We start from the raw sequence: 21,660 nt of genomic DNA on the forward strand, positions 1-21,660 counted from the left end.
CTTTGAAATAGTATTTCGAGGGGTTTTACAAGTGGTTGTGTATCTAAATAAGTGTGTACTTTATGTGTAAATGCAAAAAATATACACTAAGGTGAAGAGGAAAATACATGTTGTGGAAAAAGTGAACCTCATTCAGAATGCTTACTTAAAAGAGCAATCTTTAAAACAAACTCCAGGGGTTGCCTGAAATGCCTGGTTAATTATTCTAACCCTTTATTTTGGTTGCTTATTAGAATGTACAGATTTTATCAGAGACTACAATTTAGAGTTGTTTTCTTGTACAACAAGTATTTTTGTTACTGATACTAATTGAAGAAGTAAAGCAGACAAAAACCATTTACCTTTCATTCATAACCAGTGATTTTTGAAGAATCAAACTGCCTATTGGGAGGAAGAAAAACCCCTAGTAGGATGAATGTCTGTAGTAAAAAATCATTTAAATATGTATAATAAGCAATGAAAAGAAATAAATGGCAGCATATGTTTTTTTGGATTTGTGGAAACACCCTTGAACTATCGTCAGAAGACTTGGATTCCAGTCTTAGTTCTGCCACAAACAATTTCTGAGGACTTGTTGAAATAAACTTTGGTTTAAGGTGGCTGGCCTTAGTGATATCAAAGATTCCTGCTCTGAAATTCTATAATTCCATGAAGTAAATATCAGAGGACTATGGTACCCATCTGTATCTAAATCGTTACCTACATTTAATTCTGATATGAATCATCAGAGAGATTTTATTATTCTTACCCTCATGCCTTCAAACCGGGATAGAGCTCTTAGAGGTCTTAAAGCCCTTAATGTCCGTAGGGATTTAATGGCACCAAGTTCTGAGTAGCCGAGAGCATTGGCTACCAAGCTAACCAAAGAAACCTACAAAAAGAAAAGATATTAATAGTTCACCTGGAAATAAACTGTTGACTGAAGGCATAAGATATGGTGTTTATTCTTTAATACCAACTAAATAAAATTCAGACATATCTTAGCAGCCTTTATCTTCCACATAGTGGATTCATTTTATATTCATGTTATTGCTTTTCTTACCAATGAAAATAATCTCTGCCCATTTTTTTCCCAAAGTTTTTATTCATTTATTTAAAAGAGAGAGACACAGTGAGAGGGGAACACAAGCAGGGGGAGTGGGAGAGGGAGAAGCAGGCTTCCCACTGCGCAGGGAGCTCAATGCAGGGCTCCATCCCAGGACCCTGGGATCATGACCTGAGCCAAAGGCAGCCGCGTAATGACTGAGCCACTCAGGAGCCCCTCTGCACATTTTTATAAACATGTGAGACCTTCCAGTTAGATATTTCACCCCACGGAATCCCTTTCAACCTGTGGATATACCACTGGTGATTCAGGATTTGGTTCAAAAGCCAGATCGTCCATGGATCTGTGCTTAATATCATTACTTGGAAATCATGTTTCTCTTCTGAACTTATGTAGTATCTTGGTTATGTGTACTGGAGCTATTTCCCATCTAATAGAATCAATTGATTATGTATCTTCTTTCCCCCTGCCAGGTCACATAAACTTTTTATGGGCTGGGATGAAACATTCTTCTATTATGGTGCCTAATACTATCTGGTTAAATAAGCTTTAGTCAATATGTGTTGGATAAATAAAAATAAAATAATTTTACCTGAAAAAATTTTATCAGACTATGTTGTAGTTTCATGATAACGAAGAAATGTTTATCTGAACTTCTGGACTTACAATTCATAGTGATAGTACATCTTCTGATATTTACACATATACTAAATTTTACTTATATATATGAAAGGTTAAAGAAGACATACCTTTTTTGAGAGGAAGAGACTTTATTTGCTTATTTTTTCTTTCAATATAATAACATTTATTGAACATTTATTTACTGTATGCAAGGTTCTGTTCTAAGTGCCTTATGCATGTAAATCTTAAGAAGTAAGTACTATTACTATTGCCTTTTCACTGGTGAGGGTGTTGAGCCCCCCTGCACCCCTCCTTACACCACCCCGAGAAAAGGGGTGTATGGTAATAAGAGGTGGAGTTGGGTGGGTCTTGAACCCAGGTGATCTGACTTCAAAACCATATCTTAAACTTTTGCATACATGATCAAAAATTTGTTCCTTATCTGAACCACAGAACATGGAAAATGGTTTGAGTGACTATCTTTGCAGTTCTTGCAAGGGCAGTACAAATGCATCTAGGACTTTCCTTGAAGCATAGGGAGGAGTTAATTCATTATATCCATGGGAAGGTTTAAAGGCATTGGGGCTTAATTTCTTGCAAGAAGGGTCCCTTAAAATGAATCTATCTAAATGAATCCTTCCAAGAGTCTTGTGAGGTAGGATGGAAACTAATCTGCCCAAGAACACATGGTTTAAAGGGTGACGTAAAAACTAGAACTGAAGCTTTAGAGGCAAATGGAGCCACTCTACCCTCATTGTTTAATTTAGCATACATCTCAGAGAATTTAACAGAAAAATAAATGACTAATGGCAGGATAATTTATTGAGCTATTCATTTCTGTCTACTGTTCGCTGCCACAGAAGACTGAAAAGATGGGAAAGGTTATTAGAGAATGTGTGGGCTTATATTTTCTGGGCTCCTTTGCCTCGGAAGTATTAGCAGCAGCTCTAGGCTTTTCGAGCTTCTTTCAGAATACTTCCCTCATGCTCTTCAAGTCCTTTATTTGAGAACTGGGCATTTAAAGGGAAGTGGCTGCAAATTCCTCACAACCTGAAGTAAGAAAGCTTATGGTTTGAAAAGAAAACAAAGGCAATGGCCAAAATCAGAGTACTGGATGGGTAGGAAATTCAGGACTCAAAGGCTGGGAGACACCACTTCCATATAACCACCCCACAGTGGAGTGACTCTGTGAGTTTCTAGAGAATTGGGGCATTAGTGAATTTCTTTTAATAGACCTTATCCTATTTTGTGTAGGACAAAAATTCATTTATTGAGTTAACTAATGCAAAAAACTTAATATACCTTAAAGGCAATTTTGAAATAAATATTTTTAAAGATTTGCAAGTACTTAAAATTTGAAGATACCAACACATATTGGTAGTGTGCTGTTTTACTTATTATCTCTGTCTGAGAGTAGCCAAATGACTAGTCTAAGAAAAGGTAACAAGGGGGAAGGCTGTAACTAGAATTTATGTCTTCTGAGTTGTAGCCCAGTGTGTCTTCCACCTCAACAAACATGTCCCCAACCTTTCAATATATAGTATTTTTATCCTCATCTCTTATGTGCTAAACATAAAAGGCACTTGCTAATGTGTGCGAAGTTTAACAGAAGCCCTTTGACAAAAACTGAAATTTTAGTATAAATTTATATGAATCTAGGTGCCTCACAATACAGCGAATATATAACTGTCTATGTTAGAAGTTTCAGGGGGATGGCTGTCATCCACACCTTTCTGCATTCCTATGGCAGTGAGATTGAGAAAGAGAAATAATGCAGGAGGGATTTGATGGTTCTGAAGAAGACCCTAGAAGTTCTGTGATTGTTTATTGAACCACATAATATGAATGTATTTCTCTTTAAAATGGCTAAATATAATTTTTTTAAGTTCAGTATGAGCAAGTTGAAATAAAAATCATACAATTACTTCCATGCATTCCAGTGAGACATTTCAATCCAAACACTTGTATAATTTTTGATAGCAAAATCTAGAAGCATTCTCTTTAAAGTGGGCTAAAAGAAATGCCCACTACCAACGTTCTTTTCTTTTTTTTAACATATTTTGGAAAAAGAAATGAGGCTGTATGAATTTGAAAAGCAGAATAATTCATTATTTGCAGATATATTGTTGTTGACCTCAAAAAACCAAGGGGAAAAAATGAAAAACTATTATAAGCAATGCTATAATTATTTTAGGTGCTAACCAATATATTTTTTCATATATTTTTTAAAAAGTTGTGTAGGAGTCTTTTGTAACTGGATAAACTTTAAAATATTAACATGAAAAAGTAAAACTTAAATATTATTATTATTTAAAGATTTTATTTATTTATTTGTCGGAGAGAGAGAGAGCACAGGCAGGCAGAGTGGCAGGCAGAGGCAGAGGGAGAAGCAGGCTTCCTGCTGAGCAAGGAGCCTGATGTGGGAGTCCATCCCAGGATGCTGGGATCATGACCTGAGCCAAAGGCAGCCGCTTAACTGACTGTGTCACCCAGGCATACCAAAACTTAAGTATTATTTTAAGAAGAAGAACAAAGAGGACTGACTCCACCAGATATTAAAAGCAATTATAAATATGCAATAATTAAAGCTGTCATATTAGTAGACAAAGAAATGAATGAAACAAAATAAAGTCCATATTATACCTAAGACTTGCCAAGATTTAGCATGTACATAAGGGTAGCATTTCAAATGAGAGGTGAAAAAAATAAATGAGAAACCATTTTGAAGAAAATAATATTGGATCCTAACCTCACACCTTACACCAAAACAAATTTCAGACTGATAAAAAATGAAAATAACATAATAAAAATGGATGAAGAAACACAAAACTCAAATTGTAAAATTGGGGAAAAACATGGAAAAATATTTTAATAATTTTGATATGAAAGGGTCTTAAGAAGCATGACCCAACCAAAAAGGGAAAAAATAAGACTGATAGATTTGACCAAATCAATATGAAATATTTCTTCATGACAAAAAAAAAAAAAACAAACCAAAGCCAAGAAACAAAAACCCGAATAGGAAAAACAATCACATCACATGTGACAAAATAGCTTATTTTTAAATTTTACTTGTTTGCCTCTTCCACAGGGTGTAAGCTCTAACAGGGCTTGGTCTGCTCATGTTCATACCTCCTTTGTTTAAAATAGCATATGGTCCTTTTTAGGTGCTCAACACATTTATTGAATAAATGAATCAACGTTGGATAGATAGTCCACCGCAGTCTACTTTTAGGTAAGGAATTGAACAGATTTTATACATATGTATATATATATATGTATATATATATGTATTTAAAGATTTTATTCATTTATTTGACAGACAGAGATCACAAGTAGGCGGAGGCAGGCAGAGAGAGAGAGGGGAGGAAGCAGGCTCCCTGCGGAGCAGAAAGCCTGATGCAGGGCTTGATCCCATGACCCACTCAGGCGCCCCCAGATTATATTTTTTTATACAAATAAATTTTTCAAGGTTTGAAAGCATATTCCTTCTGGTTTGCAGTACTTCACTTATACCTCAGATTTTTTTTTTTTTTTTTTTTTGGATACACTTTCTGTAGTTTTTTAGTTTTTTTACATCAATGTACTTGATGGACTGGTGAAACTCTTTTAAGTATGTTTTTACTTGTACTTTCAAAAACAGTTTTAGCACTCCATTTACTGAGGTTATATTAATCCACATATTTCTGCCCTGGCTTTGTAAAGAAGAATAGACCCATTTAAGATAACATGACTTGCCCCAAAGTAGAAGGCTTTAATTACCCACTTTCAGTCTACTAATTGAGACTCACTAAAAGGGAAGTCATTTTTTTGGGCATATTCTTTGAAATTAAATTTATTCATTTAGACATTTTTCAGTAGATACTTAAGTATCTATATTAGGTGTCTCTAAGGATACAAACAGGATACAAAACCCCTGCTCTTGAGAGAGTTTTACATCTTACTCATATTTTCTGTATGGGCCAACTATATGGAAGTACTTGAAGTACAATGTAGTATTTCAGTAAATGTAAAATTTTTAGTAAATAATATTTCAGTAAATTTCAGAATTCTCTGGAGAAGTTCTATTACATTTGTAAATGATCTTCAATGCATGACAAAATCTTTCTGAACCAGAGAGGATTCTTAAATGTATTCAGTGTTCCATCATTTCAGGAAAAAGCTGGAGATTACAAATGCTAAATCCCAAAGCCACTCTGAAAATACAGTATTACATTTATAACAGATAAGAAACCCCTGGAGTAAAGAAGAAATGAATTGGGAATTAGGAAATTTGGACACTGATCTCAGCTTTGTTACTAAGTAGTTGTTTGATCTTAGGAAAATTATTTAAACTCAGGCTTCAGTTTCCTAATGTCTAGAATAAAGCCTAGATATTCTTTGAAGCTCATTCCAGCTGCAGACTATAAGAACATTAAACTTCCCTTTCTGGATAGCTTTTCAGGATAACATTAAAATTCACCTCTATTATCCATTTAAAGCCGACCATGGAAATTGGAAATCATTTCTGGTCTATTAAAGTGACTTGGGAGCAGATTTCTTATCAACTCAAAGGGTTAAACACATTTTGGTTATAGCACTCTAAGTATGTATGTGTGTCAGAAAGGGGAGTAGAATTTAGATAGGCCCGTACTGGTCAAAATGATAAAAAGAATTAATGTATACATACAACAATTATTGATTCTTACTGGCAAGTGTTAGAGCTAAAAATAAAGTGCTTTATGATTGCTAGGGAACAGCTAGAGATAGTGCTTAAAGTACCTTGTTTTGTTGGGAGGCTGTAAAGCCTTGTGCAATGGAATATCCCATACTACAAAGAACCAGATGACTGTCATTTTGCCCCAGTGCTTCTTCATTGCTTGGAATAAGAAAATAGGCTGCAAGTCAGACAGATCCTATAATTGGTAATGTTTTTATGACTACTCACCCCAGGGTAATCAGATTCAAAGCAGGGCTCTTACACCTAACTATTTGCATGGTAAATTTCTGAATAGCTCCTGGGGTATCTAACTACTGATTTAAGAATGGAAATGTATTTTATTGTCTCTGTGGGTATGTGGCTGAATAAATACAGTAAATCGGTTGTTTTAACATTATTTAGTAACAGTACTCTTGTAAGGGATTAAAATGCAATCTCACAATTCGTGGCCCTAAATCTTTTTTTTTTTAATATATATATTTATTTATTTGAGAGAGAGCGACAGAGATAGCAAGAACACAAGTGGGGAGAGGGAGAAGCAGGCTTCCTGCTAAGCAGGTCTGACTTGGGACTCGATTCCAGGACCCTGGGATCACGACCCGAGCTGAAGGCAGATGCTTAACCGGCTGAGCCACCCAGGAGTCCCAAATCTTTCTTAATTTTACCTCCTGAAGTTTTGTGTTTTTTTTTTTTTAATGTAACTGTTAATAAGCTAAGTACTTAGATCTGTCAACAGATTTTTAGCTATTTCCTACCTTGAGGTCCTTAATTTTTGGAAAAAAGAACTGTCTGCTTATGGCATAGAACACTCTGTGTTTTCCTTACCACTGTCCACATTTTTTGGACCTCTTCTACCCTTTCCCATGAAACTTTCCTAATTTTTACATTTATTGTGTGTGTGTATGTGTGTGTGTGTGTGTGGTTTTGTGTGTGTGTGTGTGTGTGTGTTTAAGTGCAGAGTTGTGTCAGCATTAGTAAAACTAGGTTCTCAAAATCAAGATTTTAATCATAGGAATATATGAAATGTCAAACTTGCCTCTAAAAAGTAATTTCATAAAAACCACTGAGGATACTTACATCGACAATTAAGAAATCTAGCCAGCACCAGGCATTGGTGAAATATGTTTGAAATCCATAAGCTACCCATTTGAGGAGCATTTCCAGAATGAATATGTAAGTGAAGACCTTGTCAGCATATTCTAGCATGGTTTTGATGGTCTTTCGCTGTTCAATGTATATATCTTCAAAAGCCTGTGAATCAAGAATGTTTTTATTTTACTTGAAAGGCTGGCATCCCCCAAGTACTTGATGAAATTGCTTAGTATAATATCGGATACAAAGCAGTAATTTTATAAATATTGACTAATATCTGACAAACATCAGACAAAAGCTAGAGACTAAAACTAACAGAAAATGTTGGCAAGGAAATGTCATTATCTTTACTGATATAGTATGTTTTTTTTTTTTCCTGCCTCTCACCCCCAAATCTCTATCTCAATTACTGCTATAAAGACATGTTTTTAGAGAAGTAATGTGAACTCAAGAAATAACTAGAAGGTCTGGTAATGAGGGATAGACTTGGCCTATTCCAACATTACTTTCAATGATTCCCTGACTGATTTGGCTTATTTTGAAAGAGTAAATTAATTATATATAAAGAAAACAAAATACACTTTTAGTCCATAAATGTTAATATAATTATTAGGGCAAACTGGATGGTATTTAACATGGAAGTTAACGTAGTTACAGAATGTCTCTGTAAATGGATGTCTCAGTGAGGAAAACATCTATTAGATAAATACCAGATGAGAAATTCCATCTGGCTGTTCATAGTTTTGATTTATTATGTACTTCATTTTGCATAGTTAAACCCTGGGTGCCATGCCTTGCCAGGCATAGATATACCTTCCCTTTTGCTTCTTAAACTCAGTGTCTGTTTGTGGTATTTTCAGAAAATAAGTTATTTCACTAGAACCTGACTCTTATCACTTTGCATTTCATTTACCAAAGCACCACTGCTGAGAAGAATCATGAAGACAATGAAAGTCTCAAACCAGTTGTGTTCAACAATGCCGTAGCAGGTTTTCCGAAGATTCCACCAGACCTTTCCTTTGCCTTCTTCTATACTTACTTGACAGAATGGAAACTTTTTAATACATCCTAAAATATAGCATTAAATAGAAGAAGTTAGAAAAAAACATGTTTTGTACAACCTATGGATTCAACAATCGCATACATACTAAGTGCTCACTGCAGTAAGTGTAATCACCATCTGTCACATACAAAATTATTACAGTATTACTGACTGTATTCTCTTTGCTAAATCTTTCATCTCCACGACTTGTTTGTCTTGTAACTGGAAGTTTGTACCTATTAATCCCCTTTATCTATTTTGCCCATCACCCTACCCACCTTCTTTGCTTTCCCACCCACCTTCATCTTTTCTAGAAAATATACTTAAGTCTTAGATAGGAAAAAGTAAACTTTGTTGCTTTCTTCCATGCCAATCTCAGATCATCATTTACAGGGTAACTGGGTACTTCATTCCTTAGTCATCTCAACATCCTTCCTATACAGTGAATCATTCTCAGTGTTATATATTTAGCTAGACACCTAAAATTCAAGGAATTACTTTATCAAGGGTTGTATGAATATAAATAGTTTCATTTTTAACACTAGTTAGAATCTCTCTTTGCCTCAAGGCCATTGATGGAAATAGGGTCCAAGAATACCTCTCAGGTCTGGGGAAAAGCTGCATGTTTCAAATTGCTTATTAATCTTTTGATATTATCCTGAATTTTTCACTTCCTTCTTTTCATGCACAGAAAAGCCCCCTGTCTTCTAGGTATCATCCACTGTCAGTTTTCCCAAGCTAATTTATTTTCACCCTCAGTGCTTTCCTTAGTTATACCTATGACTCATCTTGTTAGTCAGTATCACTGTTCCTTTGTCCTCCCCCTCCTAGTTTTCATATTATTTCTCATTTCCATCCATTCCTTGCTCTAACTCTCTGAGCTACTACTCACTGGATTGAACCCAATCACATTGAATCAGCAAATCTTTATTGATTTGTGTGCAAGACTTTGTACTGATCACTACGAGAGCACTGTTTTGCCTGTCAAGGCTCTACAGTATATCTGCATCCCCAAACAGCTCTGATCACAGCACAAATTAACCACATTTGAAACTGTGAAGGATGGTGTGTAATTACTGCAGCATCTATAAATCAAATCACAACATTGCCAATGAGGTCTGAAGGGATTGCAGTCATTATCAATGAGATGACATTCCAGAATGCCATTTATCTCATAGGGTTAGCTTCTCCACATTCTGAAGGGTAAAGAAAACAACAACAAAAAAGACAGGTCAGATCATCTTAATTGTCCAGGCACAGTCACTGCTATAATATAATCTGGAAATATAGATAAGTTAACTTTTCAGAAGAAAAGAGAAAAAGCAAAGATAAACATGCCCTTACCATTTCTTTGAAATAGTTCCCTCAAGCGGGGTATTTTTGGTCACTGTAAGAAAAGAGGGGAGATTGAACTTTAATCCTATTACAGCTTGTTTACCTTCAGTAAAGCAAGCTTCCGGTTTAAGGTCTTCCTCAGGTTCAATTTCAGCTTGTTCGCCTTCTCGGGGTGGAGCAACATCAACTGTGCTTCCTTCAGATGAGCTGGTTGCATTTAATTTCTAGAAAGAAACCCCATTGCAAATTGTGATTTTTCTCCCTTTTTATTCAGCTTATTTGGAAACTCTTTGTCATAGTGTGAAAAAATGATAGCGATCACATTTGACGATATTAACATTTCTGATAAATTATGTACTAATAATTTAACATAATTAAAGTCCTAATATTTAAAACAATGTAACTACTGACCTGATTCAGACAGAAAGAGGTTAGACAGCATTCAACGTGGGTGATTTGGAAAGGATGAACTGTACTGGTTAATTTGTTTTATGATATCTATTTGTATATGGATGTCATATGAAATAGTTTAATAAGTTAATTCTCAGGCCAAATCAAAAATAGTTTGATGGAAGTTTGATATGCTGACATTCACTACTGATTATATTAATTAAAATACATTAAATTAAATTGTAATTTCCACTTCTTACGATGGAATTTTTCAGAGCAAAGACCATTACCAGTTGTCTCTAACTACTGTCCATGTTTCTGTAATTTTAGAAAGGAAGAGCAGCATATTAACATTAGTCACAGTCATTATATTTCAACTTTGAGCTATATTTTTCCTCTGGCTTACATAATCTTCTAACTTTACTAGCAGAAAAATGATGGATCTCTCTCTCTCTCTTTGAACTGTTTAAATGAATTCAATATTGCCAAAGAATTCTAAATGAAATGGAAATTTCTTCATAAATGGCATTGGGCAGAATCTGTATAGACCTTTGTTAGGAGCACATTCTGAATTCAACATGTTATCAGGCTGTGAATTTCTCCTTTAAATAAATCGTTGCAGCATGCCACATGGTTAGGAAGAACCACTTTAATGATACAAAAATAAATATATAAGTACTTGGAGATCACTTGTGAAAACATTATGGATTTGCAGTGTTTTATGAAAACGGATGCAAAGACATGACATACAACACAGCCTGGCCAATGTAAAGCTTTTAGGATGAAAAAACAGCACATGGACATGGTAATGGTTTCTAAGTCCCCATTAACTTTTAAGTGGTAGGGGTCGCTCTGCCCTAGCCTTCTGAAAGAGTTAATGTGTCACTGAAAAATCCCCAAATGACTCCCTAAACATTGGTCATATTGGAGAAAATTTGTCTCAAGATTCTTGATTTACTAATATCTTAACACAAATGTAGTTTAATATTTTATAATGTGAACTATTTGGAAAGTATTATCCAGATAATATTTTCTGCAATGTTACTTCGAAGGTGAGGTTAATCATGTCCAACTAAATATATTATGAACATTAAATATATTATAAAAAATAAGTCAAATTGAATTCGATAATAAAATATTTCCTAGTATGGAGTATGCTAATGAGAGAAGCTAGACCATCATTTTTGGCTGATAGTTCTTAGGATCATTATAGTGCGAGAGTTTTTACCATTAAATTCCTCTACTTTTTTGGAGGTGAGAAAGGCCACGACATATTTTCTTCCCCCAGGATATTTTTGCTTCTTAACCAGAGTATCTTTATTCTTTTAAGAAAATCCCAGGGAAGCTACCACTGTATAGAACTGTAACAGCTTCTGATATAACGAAGAAAAAGCATAATAGCTGTTTGAACTCAGCAACTAACTCTTCTTCCCTTCCAATTTCACTGGTGGTTGATGGGTTGAACACTATGACATCTGATGAGTGGCAGCAATAATAACCACTGTGTAAATAAATCCAGTAAGAAACCAAATTATTTTGAGGTTAGTTATAAAAAGTTTCATGTTTCTTCTTCCTGTTGGTCAAACCAAGTTGGATAATTTCTTCTGAGCCTAGTCCTGGACCACCTCCTCCATGAAGCCTTTCTTGCATGATTTCTCCATGCTAAATTTTGTAGAATGTTAGGCCATTATGCTTTTTTGTTTGATCAGATATTCTTATGAATATTTATAAATTATGTATGTACATAAAGTTATATATAGGTACAGATTATATATTTATTACATAAATGTAAACATATATACCAAAAATACACACACATACATATACCAAAAGACCCAAGCATAGAATGGACACAAAATAGTTATATCAAATTTATAGAGAGCCAATAAATGAATGATTGACTGCATTTCTGAATTACTTTTATAGAGAGAATTATAGTGTTTAGATAGTTTCATCTCTCTACTTTGTTGTATAACTCAATAATGTTCTTGACAGAAATTTATTTAGTTGTATTAGAAAATACATTTTTAATGAATAGGAATTATTTAGTTAATAATATTTTAGCAATAAAAACACATGCTATTTCCAAAATGTTTTTCTAAAATACTGGCAGACAGTCAATAAAGAAATACAAGGGAAGAAAGTAATCAGTATATGTGTATATATACACAAATACATGTATAGTTTTCCATTTGAAACCTCTAGAAAACATACTGTTCTCATTTTACCACTGTAATATAAGGTGAAATGTTCAATTTTTTGCATTATAATAGTCTGCCATATAGTCTACAGGTGTCTTTACAGGTGTCTTTACAGGTGTCTCTAAATACAAATATTTACATAAAACAAACCCAGATGGCACAACTACTAGTAGCCACTAATCTGAATGACAACTGAATCTACTCTTTATCAACTACTGACCTCTGGATGTATTTTTGTTATTAGTACTGTCTTTCAATATAAATATTTCTGTGAATGTGGTTAACATGTTTGGATAGAAATACTTTCAATTTTCTAAATAGCTATGGGAGGTTATGCATTTATATATTGTAAAGATTGTAAAGTAGAGGGTCAGTAGTGAATTCATTTGCCTCTATCTGCATGGTATTATGAGACATAACTTGTGTTTTAAAAACAGACATCTCTGAACCCTTGCCAAAACTCCACATGCATTCTGCTCTTTCAAATGAACAGAACCCATTTTACATGGAGAATTTCTTCACTATTATTCAGGAGTTTTTCTGAATATAAGAATAAGCTTTTTAAACTTACACTTCTTCTTAAGGAAGCTTCTTAAGGAATGTTCAGAGTCTTTTAGACCCTCATGCACCAAAGCTTAAAAGGTAGTTGGTAGGCAAGGGTTCATTTCACTAAGAAGTGTTTTGTGGGGGGGGCTCCTTTCCTTATGAAGTTTGACATAAAGTTAATTCTTAACTTGGAGAATCAGGCTTATTCATGTTGTAACCTTCATAGGCCACTTTTTGGGGAGGGAGGGTCATAGGAGAGTGCATACTTTTTATTCTATGAAGTTACAAAAATCTTGTATCACTGTATAAAATTTCAAAAGTCATGAATTTATTTACATTTTTATAAAGTAAACCTTAGAGTGTATTCTTATTAATGTATAACAACTTAACAATTATGATATACTGCTTAATATGCTTTAGTCATTGTATACATAAAGAATTTTACAACTTTTTAAATAATTCATTTCTGCCCTAGAAACTACTAAAGCATTTAAAATCCTATATGTTGATATAATACCATCTGTGTATTCTAAGCAGTTCCTAATTAATTTCAGTACTTTGGCAGAGTGTAGTCTGTGATATATTTTATCATAGCCATACCAAAATGACTTCCGTATTTATTAAAAGCATGTAACTGATATAAAGCAAGTGACTGATGATAAACACAAAGAATAACTTACTTTCTTTATATTGCCATAGCTGTGATACTACAACAGTATAAAAAAAAAAAGCAAAGAAAACTGAAATGAAATTTTCCATATTAAGGAACTCAATACTATACTAAATAACTAAATTAATACTTATTCAGAAGTAGTTAGAAAAATATAATTAGTTATATAGGCATAACTATAGAAAGCTTCCATATAAAACCATATAGTACAAGCTCAAACTTGTGTTCTTGTACTATTTTCTCCTTACCCCTCCAATATTTTATGGCACTTAAGGTTTGATTCTTCCATCCCTTGTAGAAAGTACTGAGTCTACAGAGGGATGATGGCTTATGCTCTACAATGCACACTGGAAAGCAGGTTTTAAGATGCAACATTCTCCAGGCCTAATTCAGCCACAGAAAACATGCCTGGCTATAGCAGAAGCCTGGCGCAATACTGTGGAAGCCGCACGCTGATTCAAGAACCATGTTCTCGAGGACATGGTCCCTGAATATGAAGTTTTCGAGAAGATTAACTGCAAATACCATTCGTTAACAAATGACAGAATCAGCACCCATAAATGCCACGAGACAATTTTTCCCTCTAATAACATGAACTTACTTAGAAATTCCCCATTGTGATGAATATTGCTCTTGATTTTTATCCAATTAAATAATGAAATTTAACTTTTAGAGATAGAAGAGAATGTTAGCAACTGGCCTACTTCCACTGAAATGCGCTTACATTTCATTTGTTTTCAATCAGCTATCAAATGTTTGACTCTCACAAACTGCTGTATGATTCAAGAGGCAAAAATAAAAGATTCAGCCATTACAGATTGCCTTTAAAATCTAGCCATTTCTCTCACAACTTCGGAGTTTTGTCTTACAAGTAGAAGAGGAAAATCTTTTGGTCACACATACTATTAGGGCCTTAGTCTGATCTTTTGGATATGCATATCCATATCTTGACTTATAATATTTCACTTAAAGAATAGGTAGACACACCAGGTGGCCATTGGGCTGCTTAAGCAGTCCAAGGCAGGAAGAACAAGACTAAAATCAATAGCTCTCTTTTCTAGACCATTTATTGAATGGTTAAGTGTATAAACCACGTGCACGTGGTTTTTGCCTCAACATATTTTAAATGTGCAATAGCCCTGGTGCTTCTTTAATTTTAAAGTGGCCTTAATAACAACCTGATATTTGAAAGTGAAAATAACTGTGTGGTAGTTGAAGAGTAAGGTAAAAGGGCATCAAAAAGCCAAAAGAAAAAGCTGGTTTATCTTGAGAAGATACACAAAAATTTAAATCTAAACTAGTGTTAATTAGGTTTTATTTCAACAGAAGTACATGAAAGCACCAAAACAGTTCTCTGAAGGTCAATATGGGTTTAAAATGGTACTCATATACTCATCTGTGCTTCTGGAAGAGTTGCCTCACATTCAGTTTCGCAAAGAATGTTTGGAAGATGCTGAGAGCAAGACAGAGAAAGCCCAGAGGTACTTCCATTGATTGCTCTCCAGATTCTGAAAACAGAACACAGTGCCTTTTCTAGAAGGGCACGTGCTTGGGATCTTAATCAAGTATCTATTTTCATTCTATGAAGGCTTTGGAAAGGAGGGAATATTGCTATAAACTTGATGTAAAAGATAAATTTGCAGTGCCATTTAATTTTTTTCTGCTTGTGAAGAAAGAATGAATTAGATTTTTTTCAACTGGCCAGTGTTGGTTTACACCGCAAAATTAAAAGTAATTGCCAAGGAAAAATTGCACAAATCAGGGACCTATATTCCTTTTTCTACATTTCATTAATAATTTTATTTCTGAACTTATTGCATTCTCCAGCTAATTCTCAGTTATCCCTAAGGAAGAAGAGAGAAGGTATGAATTAAACCTAGAGACAACCGCAAACTCTAGTTAGATACTCTTTTTCACCAAAAGTATTGAAGTTGCCAATACTCAAGAACTTTATTCTACTTTGGTTTTGTAATTTTCTTTCCAGAACCCACACTGTGGCTGAGATTCCAGTAAGCACTGATATCAATAAGAGAAGGTTGCACGAAGAGAATAAACTAAAGGCTTAATCCATAAACGTATAGTAATCTTAGGAGATGCCCTTTACTTGTCATAAAACCATAATTAATACTAAAAAAAAAAACAGGACATTTTCTGTGTCTCTTTTTTTAGCTGCTCAGTTTTAGGGAACATTAAGGTAGATTAGGGAAATTTTTTGAAAAATGGGTACACTGGACCAATTAATGACAAGATGTGAACTACCCATATCATGATGCTTTCCTTCTTCTGATGACTTTGCAGTGAACACTTATGATTTTACAATATGACTTAAAAACTTTCCTAAACTACATGAAATCCAAGATATGTGGTGCCCAAATACATACAGACTATGGCCCTTCATATCCAGAAACTTATGATCACCCTGCTTTTATTTTTTATAGAGCCTTTTAAAAAAAAACCATGAAAGCACACATTTCCGTCTGGAGCAAATGAATTATAAGGGTTGAAAATTATATTCATGAATCTGAATATAATGATCTAAAAATGGCACTATCAAAAAAATCCCATGAGGCTCATTTTGGTAATACAATTTACTTATAAGGGCTGAATCAACAACAACAAAAAATTGTGGTCTCATTTTAATGAAGTAAAAGCAGAGAAATAAAAAAAAATGCATGCTCTCTTAAATTCTTGAGTATATTGTACTTTAAACATTCCTATCATGTTTTAAAACAGCTATAAATCCTATAGAGCATGCAATTATTGCTTTTCAGAGTTTAAAAGACTACACTGGAAGACTCATTAGCAGAATCAAATATGATATGGGACTGCCCATCTCTCCTGACCATGCTATGATGTGTCACACAATTCAGCAGAGAGCGGCTGGGCACATCTAGCGCTTCCTTGCCATGGCAGGGGAAGGAACAGCTGAGTAGCATGCAGGCCAGTCAAAATTCACTTCGAAAGTGACTGTACATGTACCACTTGCTTGGGTAACCTGGGTAAAAGTGGTGGCCCGAGCCTCTGGCTGGTTAAAAAACACCAGAGCTGCACTCTTGATGGCTCCAGCTTGATTTTACCCCTGTGAGAAGTAAGAATGGTAAGTAATGAAGGTCACGGTATGATATTGCTAGATTGTGCTTAGGAATTCAACTTCAGATACGATTCTTAAGAACATTTATTCCATATCCTCATCTAGGAAGACAATGAAACCTTTTAAAAAACTAAACTGTAAAAATTCATAGTTCTATAAATATTCCAAGAAATCATGATTACATGAACTTTAAAAATACGAAAACAAACAAAATTCTACTTTTTATTTTGTCACAAGAATTGTATAATTCCAAGTTTTCCCACGATAAAAAGATCACTATTTTGCATTTCATACCTTTCATTCTCTTACATTTTTTCATGCCAAGCTTTGTAGTTGTTTTCATACCAGCCTGTTTATGTTAGCGAGCCATATATGTGGATATAATGAATATAGATATACAAACACATATATTATAAAATTAATAACAGCAATTCTTATCTTTATCTCTAACAACTTTTAGGGATCATTTCTTCTTAATTGTACTATAGCTAGATGTGCAGTATTATGAAAATGAATGTAAAGAGTAGAGTGACGAGTTTTGAAATACTAAGTTAATGATTAACTTACTGTTCCCTAAAGCAGATATATTACAAGCTTTTTAAATTACTTATTAATCTTTTAGTGAGAAATGTATCACTCCATTTGTTTAGTTTGTATGATTTCTTACTTTGTCAGTAAAAAGAAAGGATATTCTGTGTTCTTCAAAACATAGCTCAATGTTCTTTCTCTATTTATGGTCAAAAAACTCAGAAGCATGAACCCAAGTGTTACTTTATGGATATGTTATTTTTCATTTGTGTGTATATATGTGTGGGCAATAATTATTAAAAAAGAATAACCCAGCCAACATAAATATGCATCTGAAACATGACCTAGGTTCAGTGCCAGCAGTTTTCAGAAGTTCCAGGTTAAAATGAACTTTTCTGGAATTTATCTAAGCCTACTGTATAATGTTAGAAAATGCTGATTTTTTGCTTTTTATTTTTTAGAAACATTGTATTTTTAATCTTTGTGTGAGCATATATGAGAATTTCCTGTTAACTTTTTTTGTGCTAACTTTAAAAATCATATAAAATTTATTGTTGAATTTATTTCTACCATGTGAAATAATTTGAAATTTTATCTTAGCTTTGTAAAAGTATTTGATTTTATATTTAGTTTGATAAATTTTCACACTATCTATACATTTTAAACAATTTCATTATACTCTGTAATTGGTTTCCATGTATCCAAAATTTAGCTTGGAAGAGGATAAAATGATTATAAAGAGTCACTTAAAAAGGAATTTTTGTTCAGATGATTAACTGTTTTCTAGACAGTGTGTCTCTGTATACCAAATTTATGATTTTCTAGCCATTAAAAAGACATGGCAATGAGGAGGTATTTTTCCAGGCAGTCATTTGAAATATCTGCAGGCATTATAGAGTTTTTGAAATATTCCGGAAACCAACTTTTTGGTAGAAAGTAATTAAATATTTAATTTCCATAAACCCAATGTGATAAAACCTGTGATATTAATGTAACAAAATTTCTCTACTTCTTTGGTTTTTCTGCCTCTTCTTGACCCCAGATTGACCCCTACTCTTGTCCCTAATCTTCCCTTATTTTCTCTTTATAATTCTTTCTTTGGTAAAGTCGTCTATTTTTAAGGAGTCAGATAATTATCAAATCTGTTTTTAAACCCTGATTTCTCACCCAGCCTTTTCCCCCCCAACATTCTCACTTCTAATTCAGTATATTCCAATTGACTTCTTCCCTCTTACCACTTACACCTGGTAACCTTCCTAAAAAGGCCATTTCAGAGAGTGAAATTACTGTTTTTTCCAATTTCCTAGTCTTCACTAGTTTGTCAGATTGCCAGAATGTCTCAGTGCCCATACATATTACCTTATCTTAGCCCAAAATTTCATCACCTCTTTGCTATCAAATGGTTGTTGCCACATTCCTCAAGATAAACCCTTTCATCCCTCACTCTATTTTACTCATTGATATCAAATAACCTTTGCTAAAACATCACTTTATTTTTGCCCTTCCCCTGCTTCAGAACAAATAGCTCTGTATTGACTATGCAGGCAATTCTAAATTTTTCTACTTACTTCAGAGACTTTACAATCTGAAAATACCTGATTCACCCAAACAAATTTCCACTGTCTTCTCAACAAATACTTTATTCATGCTGATTGTTCCACTGCTGTACCTCAATACCAAGCTCATTCTCAACTGTGGCTTTCCTTCGGTAGGGTTTTGCTATGACTTTTTAATCATACATTTGACCCAAATTTGGAAGCCTATTTCAATTTTATCTCTTCCATTTAGCAACTTGCTATGTTCTTGCTGTTCTTAGTACCTGTAATTTTTATAGTCAGTCCTGCAGGATAAAACTTTTTAATAGCGCTTTAATGATTTTGAGAATTAGTGTTGGCTTCCTCAAAGATGTTGAGATTTCCCAAAGGGAGCTATATTGTAGAGCTCTCCTTTAACTCTTTTTTACTCTTAGTATGCAGCAGAATGCAGAGCTCACAAAAAACTGTTCAATAATTGCTCATTAGCTAATTGTTGTTTTTCTTAAATAAATCTTTTAAGTGATGAAAAATAAAATTATACTGAATTTTTATTTTCTCAGAATGAGCAATACATACATTAAAATTGAAAGCTCAGTAAGTGGACTTTGAGTGGAATTTCAGGAATATTATACATCATTTTGTATATGTTTTTACCTTTAAAAAATATTTTCAAATTTACTATCAAAATACATCTCAGCAGCACCAAAATGCTAGAAAGAAAGGGTCAGGAGCTATGAGTTATGACATTGACGTTGTCAACTACTTATTACTTATACAAATTCTACAGATACCATTCTTAAAAAGAGAAGTTTTTAAAATATGCTCACAAAATCAGACACCATTGGTCTGATTCCTGTGGTGCTAATATCATACCTTTAAGCTAAAATCTGTCTTTTATAACTCTGTGCTAGACTTACTTCCCACTGGTGTATTAGAAGTCCAAAATTAAGTAATAGTAAAAAATTTTAATCCTGTTCTCCATAACACAAAATTGCACAATTAATACCATTAAGCTGCCATTATGGGATTCTGTGAATTCTAATCATACAGTAAGAACAATTCCTTCTCCTTTGTTTTATTTTGAACAACTTGTAATGTAAGTAAGAGCAGCTTTTCAACTTTTACCTCTTAACTGTAATCCTCAAGTGGAGCTTTTCTAAGTAGATCTTAGCATTTTCAAGTTAATCTGGAACACTTGGTGGATTTGCTTACTCTTGACTGGGCAAAATTCAGTCAGTGGTGCTACTTGCACTTTCCAAGTATGTGTAACACTTCCATAAATGTATAACATTCTATCATAGTAAAACTTTCAGAGGTGAACAAAAACTACATGAAAGTTTCACATTAAAAAATTCAGAGCAAAACCTAATATAGACAGTAAGGAGATGATACTTTCACAACGATCAATAAAATATGGTTCATTTATTTGTCTAAAGAGTATAATGTAGTGTATAGAATAGAAGGTATTAAATATGGTTTATGTTTTTGGCAGGACACATTTTTAGCCAGATTTTCAAACTATCAAGAAGATGAATATACAAATTATTGAGAATGATGATTTCCTTTGGAAAGCTGGAATTTCTATGAATGGATTTCCCAATAAAAAAAATCTCATAATTTTCCAGCACTGCTCTTGGAAAGTCATATGTATGACTTTCAATATACTTTGTAATAATGCACATAAACATAATAAAAAACCCAAGTAACCATAATGGATGGTTATTACAGGAAAGGTGACAAAAACTTTAAAAGCATTCTTACCTCTTTGCTTTCTTCTAGCTCTGACTCACTGCTAAACTCTTCAGTATTTAAGTTTTCGAAGTCAGACTCTCCGACAGCAATCGGCACTGTCACAGTGAGGCTGGGGTTGTTTATGAATGACATGTAATCATTTTCATCGATTACGTATTTTTCAACACTGCTTCCGGTACCTACACCACTGGTGGTTCCATTCCCATCTTTAAGATAATTAAGTTCTTTGCTTATTTCTATTCCAGTATTATTGGATATGCAGCTGTCTATTTTGTTGCCTTCATGGATCTCTATAACTTTTGGCTTTCTGCAAAAGGTTTTTCTGAAACACTCTCGTATCTTATTTTTCACATAATCAATTCCCTTTTGCATCCTTCCTACTGCAATCTGGAGATTGTTCATTTCATTATCATCATCTGTAGCAGCAAGATTGTCTGAGCTAAATGAACTCAACAATAAGGCCAGAAAGAGGTTCAGAACCTAAATGAAAAAAAGAAAATTTATTACATTAATATGAAGTATGCATAAAATAAGAACTTAAACAGGGAACTCATAGATCTTTGCTAAAATTAATTCAACAAACATTTCTTGGATGTTTACTGTATTTTAGACAAGTGTCTTAATCACACACTATTTAAAGGACCCGACACCGTCTACCTGCTGTAAGGGCAATATGAAAAAACAAGTGCCTTTTCTTTCATACCAAGAGGACAACAGGAAACCAGAACTTCTAAGACTTAAAGTTGTCTACTCAGGGTTGCCAGTGAAGGGAAAAAAATTCCATTTTGATGGGTTTGGCCAATGAGAAAAGATCATTTTAGTCATTTTACTTCATATTATCGGTTTCCCTGGAGAATGTCTAGCTTCCTGTGTATAAATCATGAATTTATTTATTTGATAGCCTGGCAATATGTGTTAAAACAGTATACTTTTAATGTAAATTCCCTTGTCCAATGGTTAAAAATTTATAACAATGAAAATTTCTAAATGTGAATTGTGTAAGGTTAACACATTTCCCATCAAAGCAAGAACCCTAGTTTGTTTCCTTATTTCTATATCAGATTTTGTTCAGAATCTAGAGCTTCCTAATTTACTATTCTGAAAAAAATTGCA

The 21,660-nt window shown here is 33.8% G+C and overlaps 1 protein-coding gene across 7 annotated transcripts in view; it reads right to left on the minus strand.

The window, feature by feature from the left end:
* The window catches only part of SCN3A (sodium voltage-gated channel alpha subunit 3), a 107,378-nt gene that overhangs the window by 9,846 nt on the left and 75,872 nt on the right, over nucleotides 1-21,660 (minus strand). For all 7 annotated transcript variants that reach the window (XM_032880333.1, XM_032880332.1, XM_032880331.1 and 4 more), the window contains 5 exons: nucleotides 20,557-21,027; nucleotides 9,938-10,058; nucleotides 8,371-8,525; nucleotides 7,443-7,616; nucleotides 749-871 (listed from right to left, as the gene is read on the minus strand). In XM_032880333.1, coding sequence (XP_032736224.1) covers nucleotides 749-871; nucleotides 7,443-7,616; nucleotides 8,371-8,525; nucleotides 9,938-10,058; nucleotides 20,557-21,027 — 1,044 coding nt within the window. The remainder of the gene's footprint in view (nucleotides 1-748; nucleotides 872-7,442; nucleotides 7,617-8,370; nucleotides 8,526-9,937; nucleotides 10,059-20,556; nucleotides 21,028-21,660) is intronic.

Source organism: Lontra canadensis, unplaced genomic scaffold, assembly GCF_010015895.1.
Source record: "Lontra canadensis isolate GAN:19392208 unplaced genomic scaffold, GSC_riverotter_1.0 scaffold69, whole genome shotgun sequence".
NCBI classification, from domain to species: domain Eukaryota; kingdom Metazoa; phylum Chordata; class Mammalia; order Carnivora; family Mustelidae; genus Lontra; species Lontra canadensis.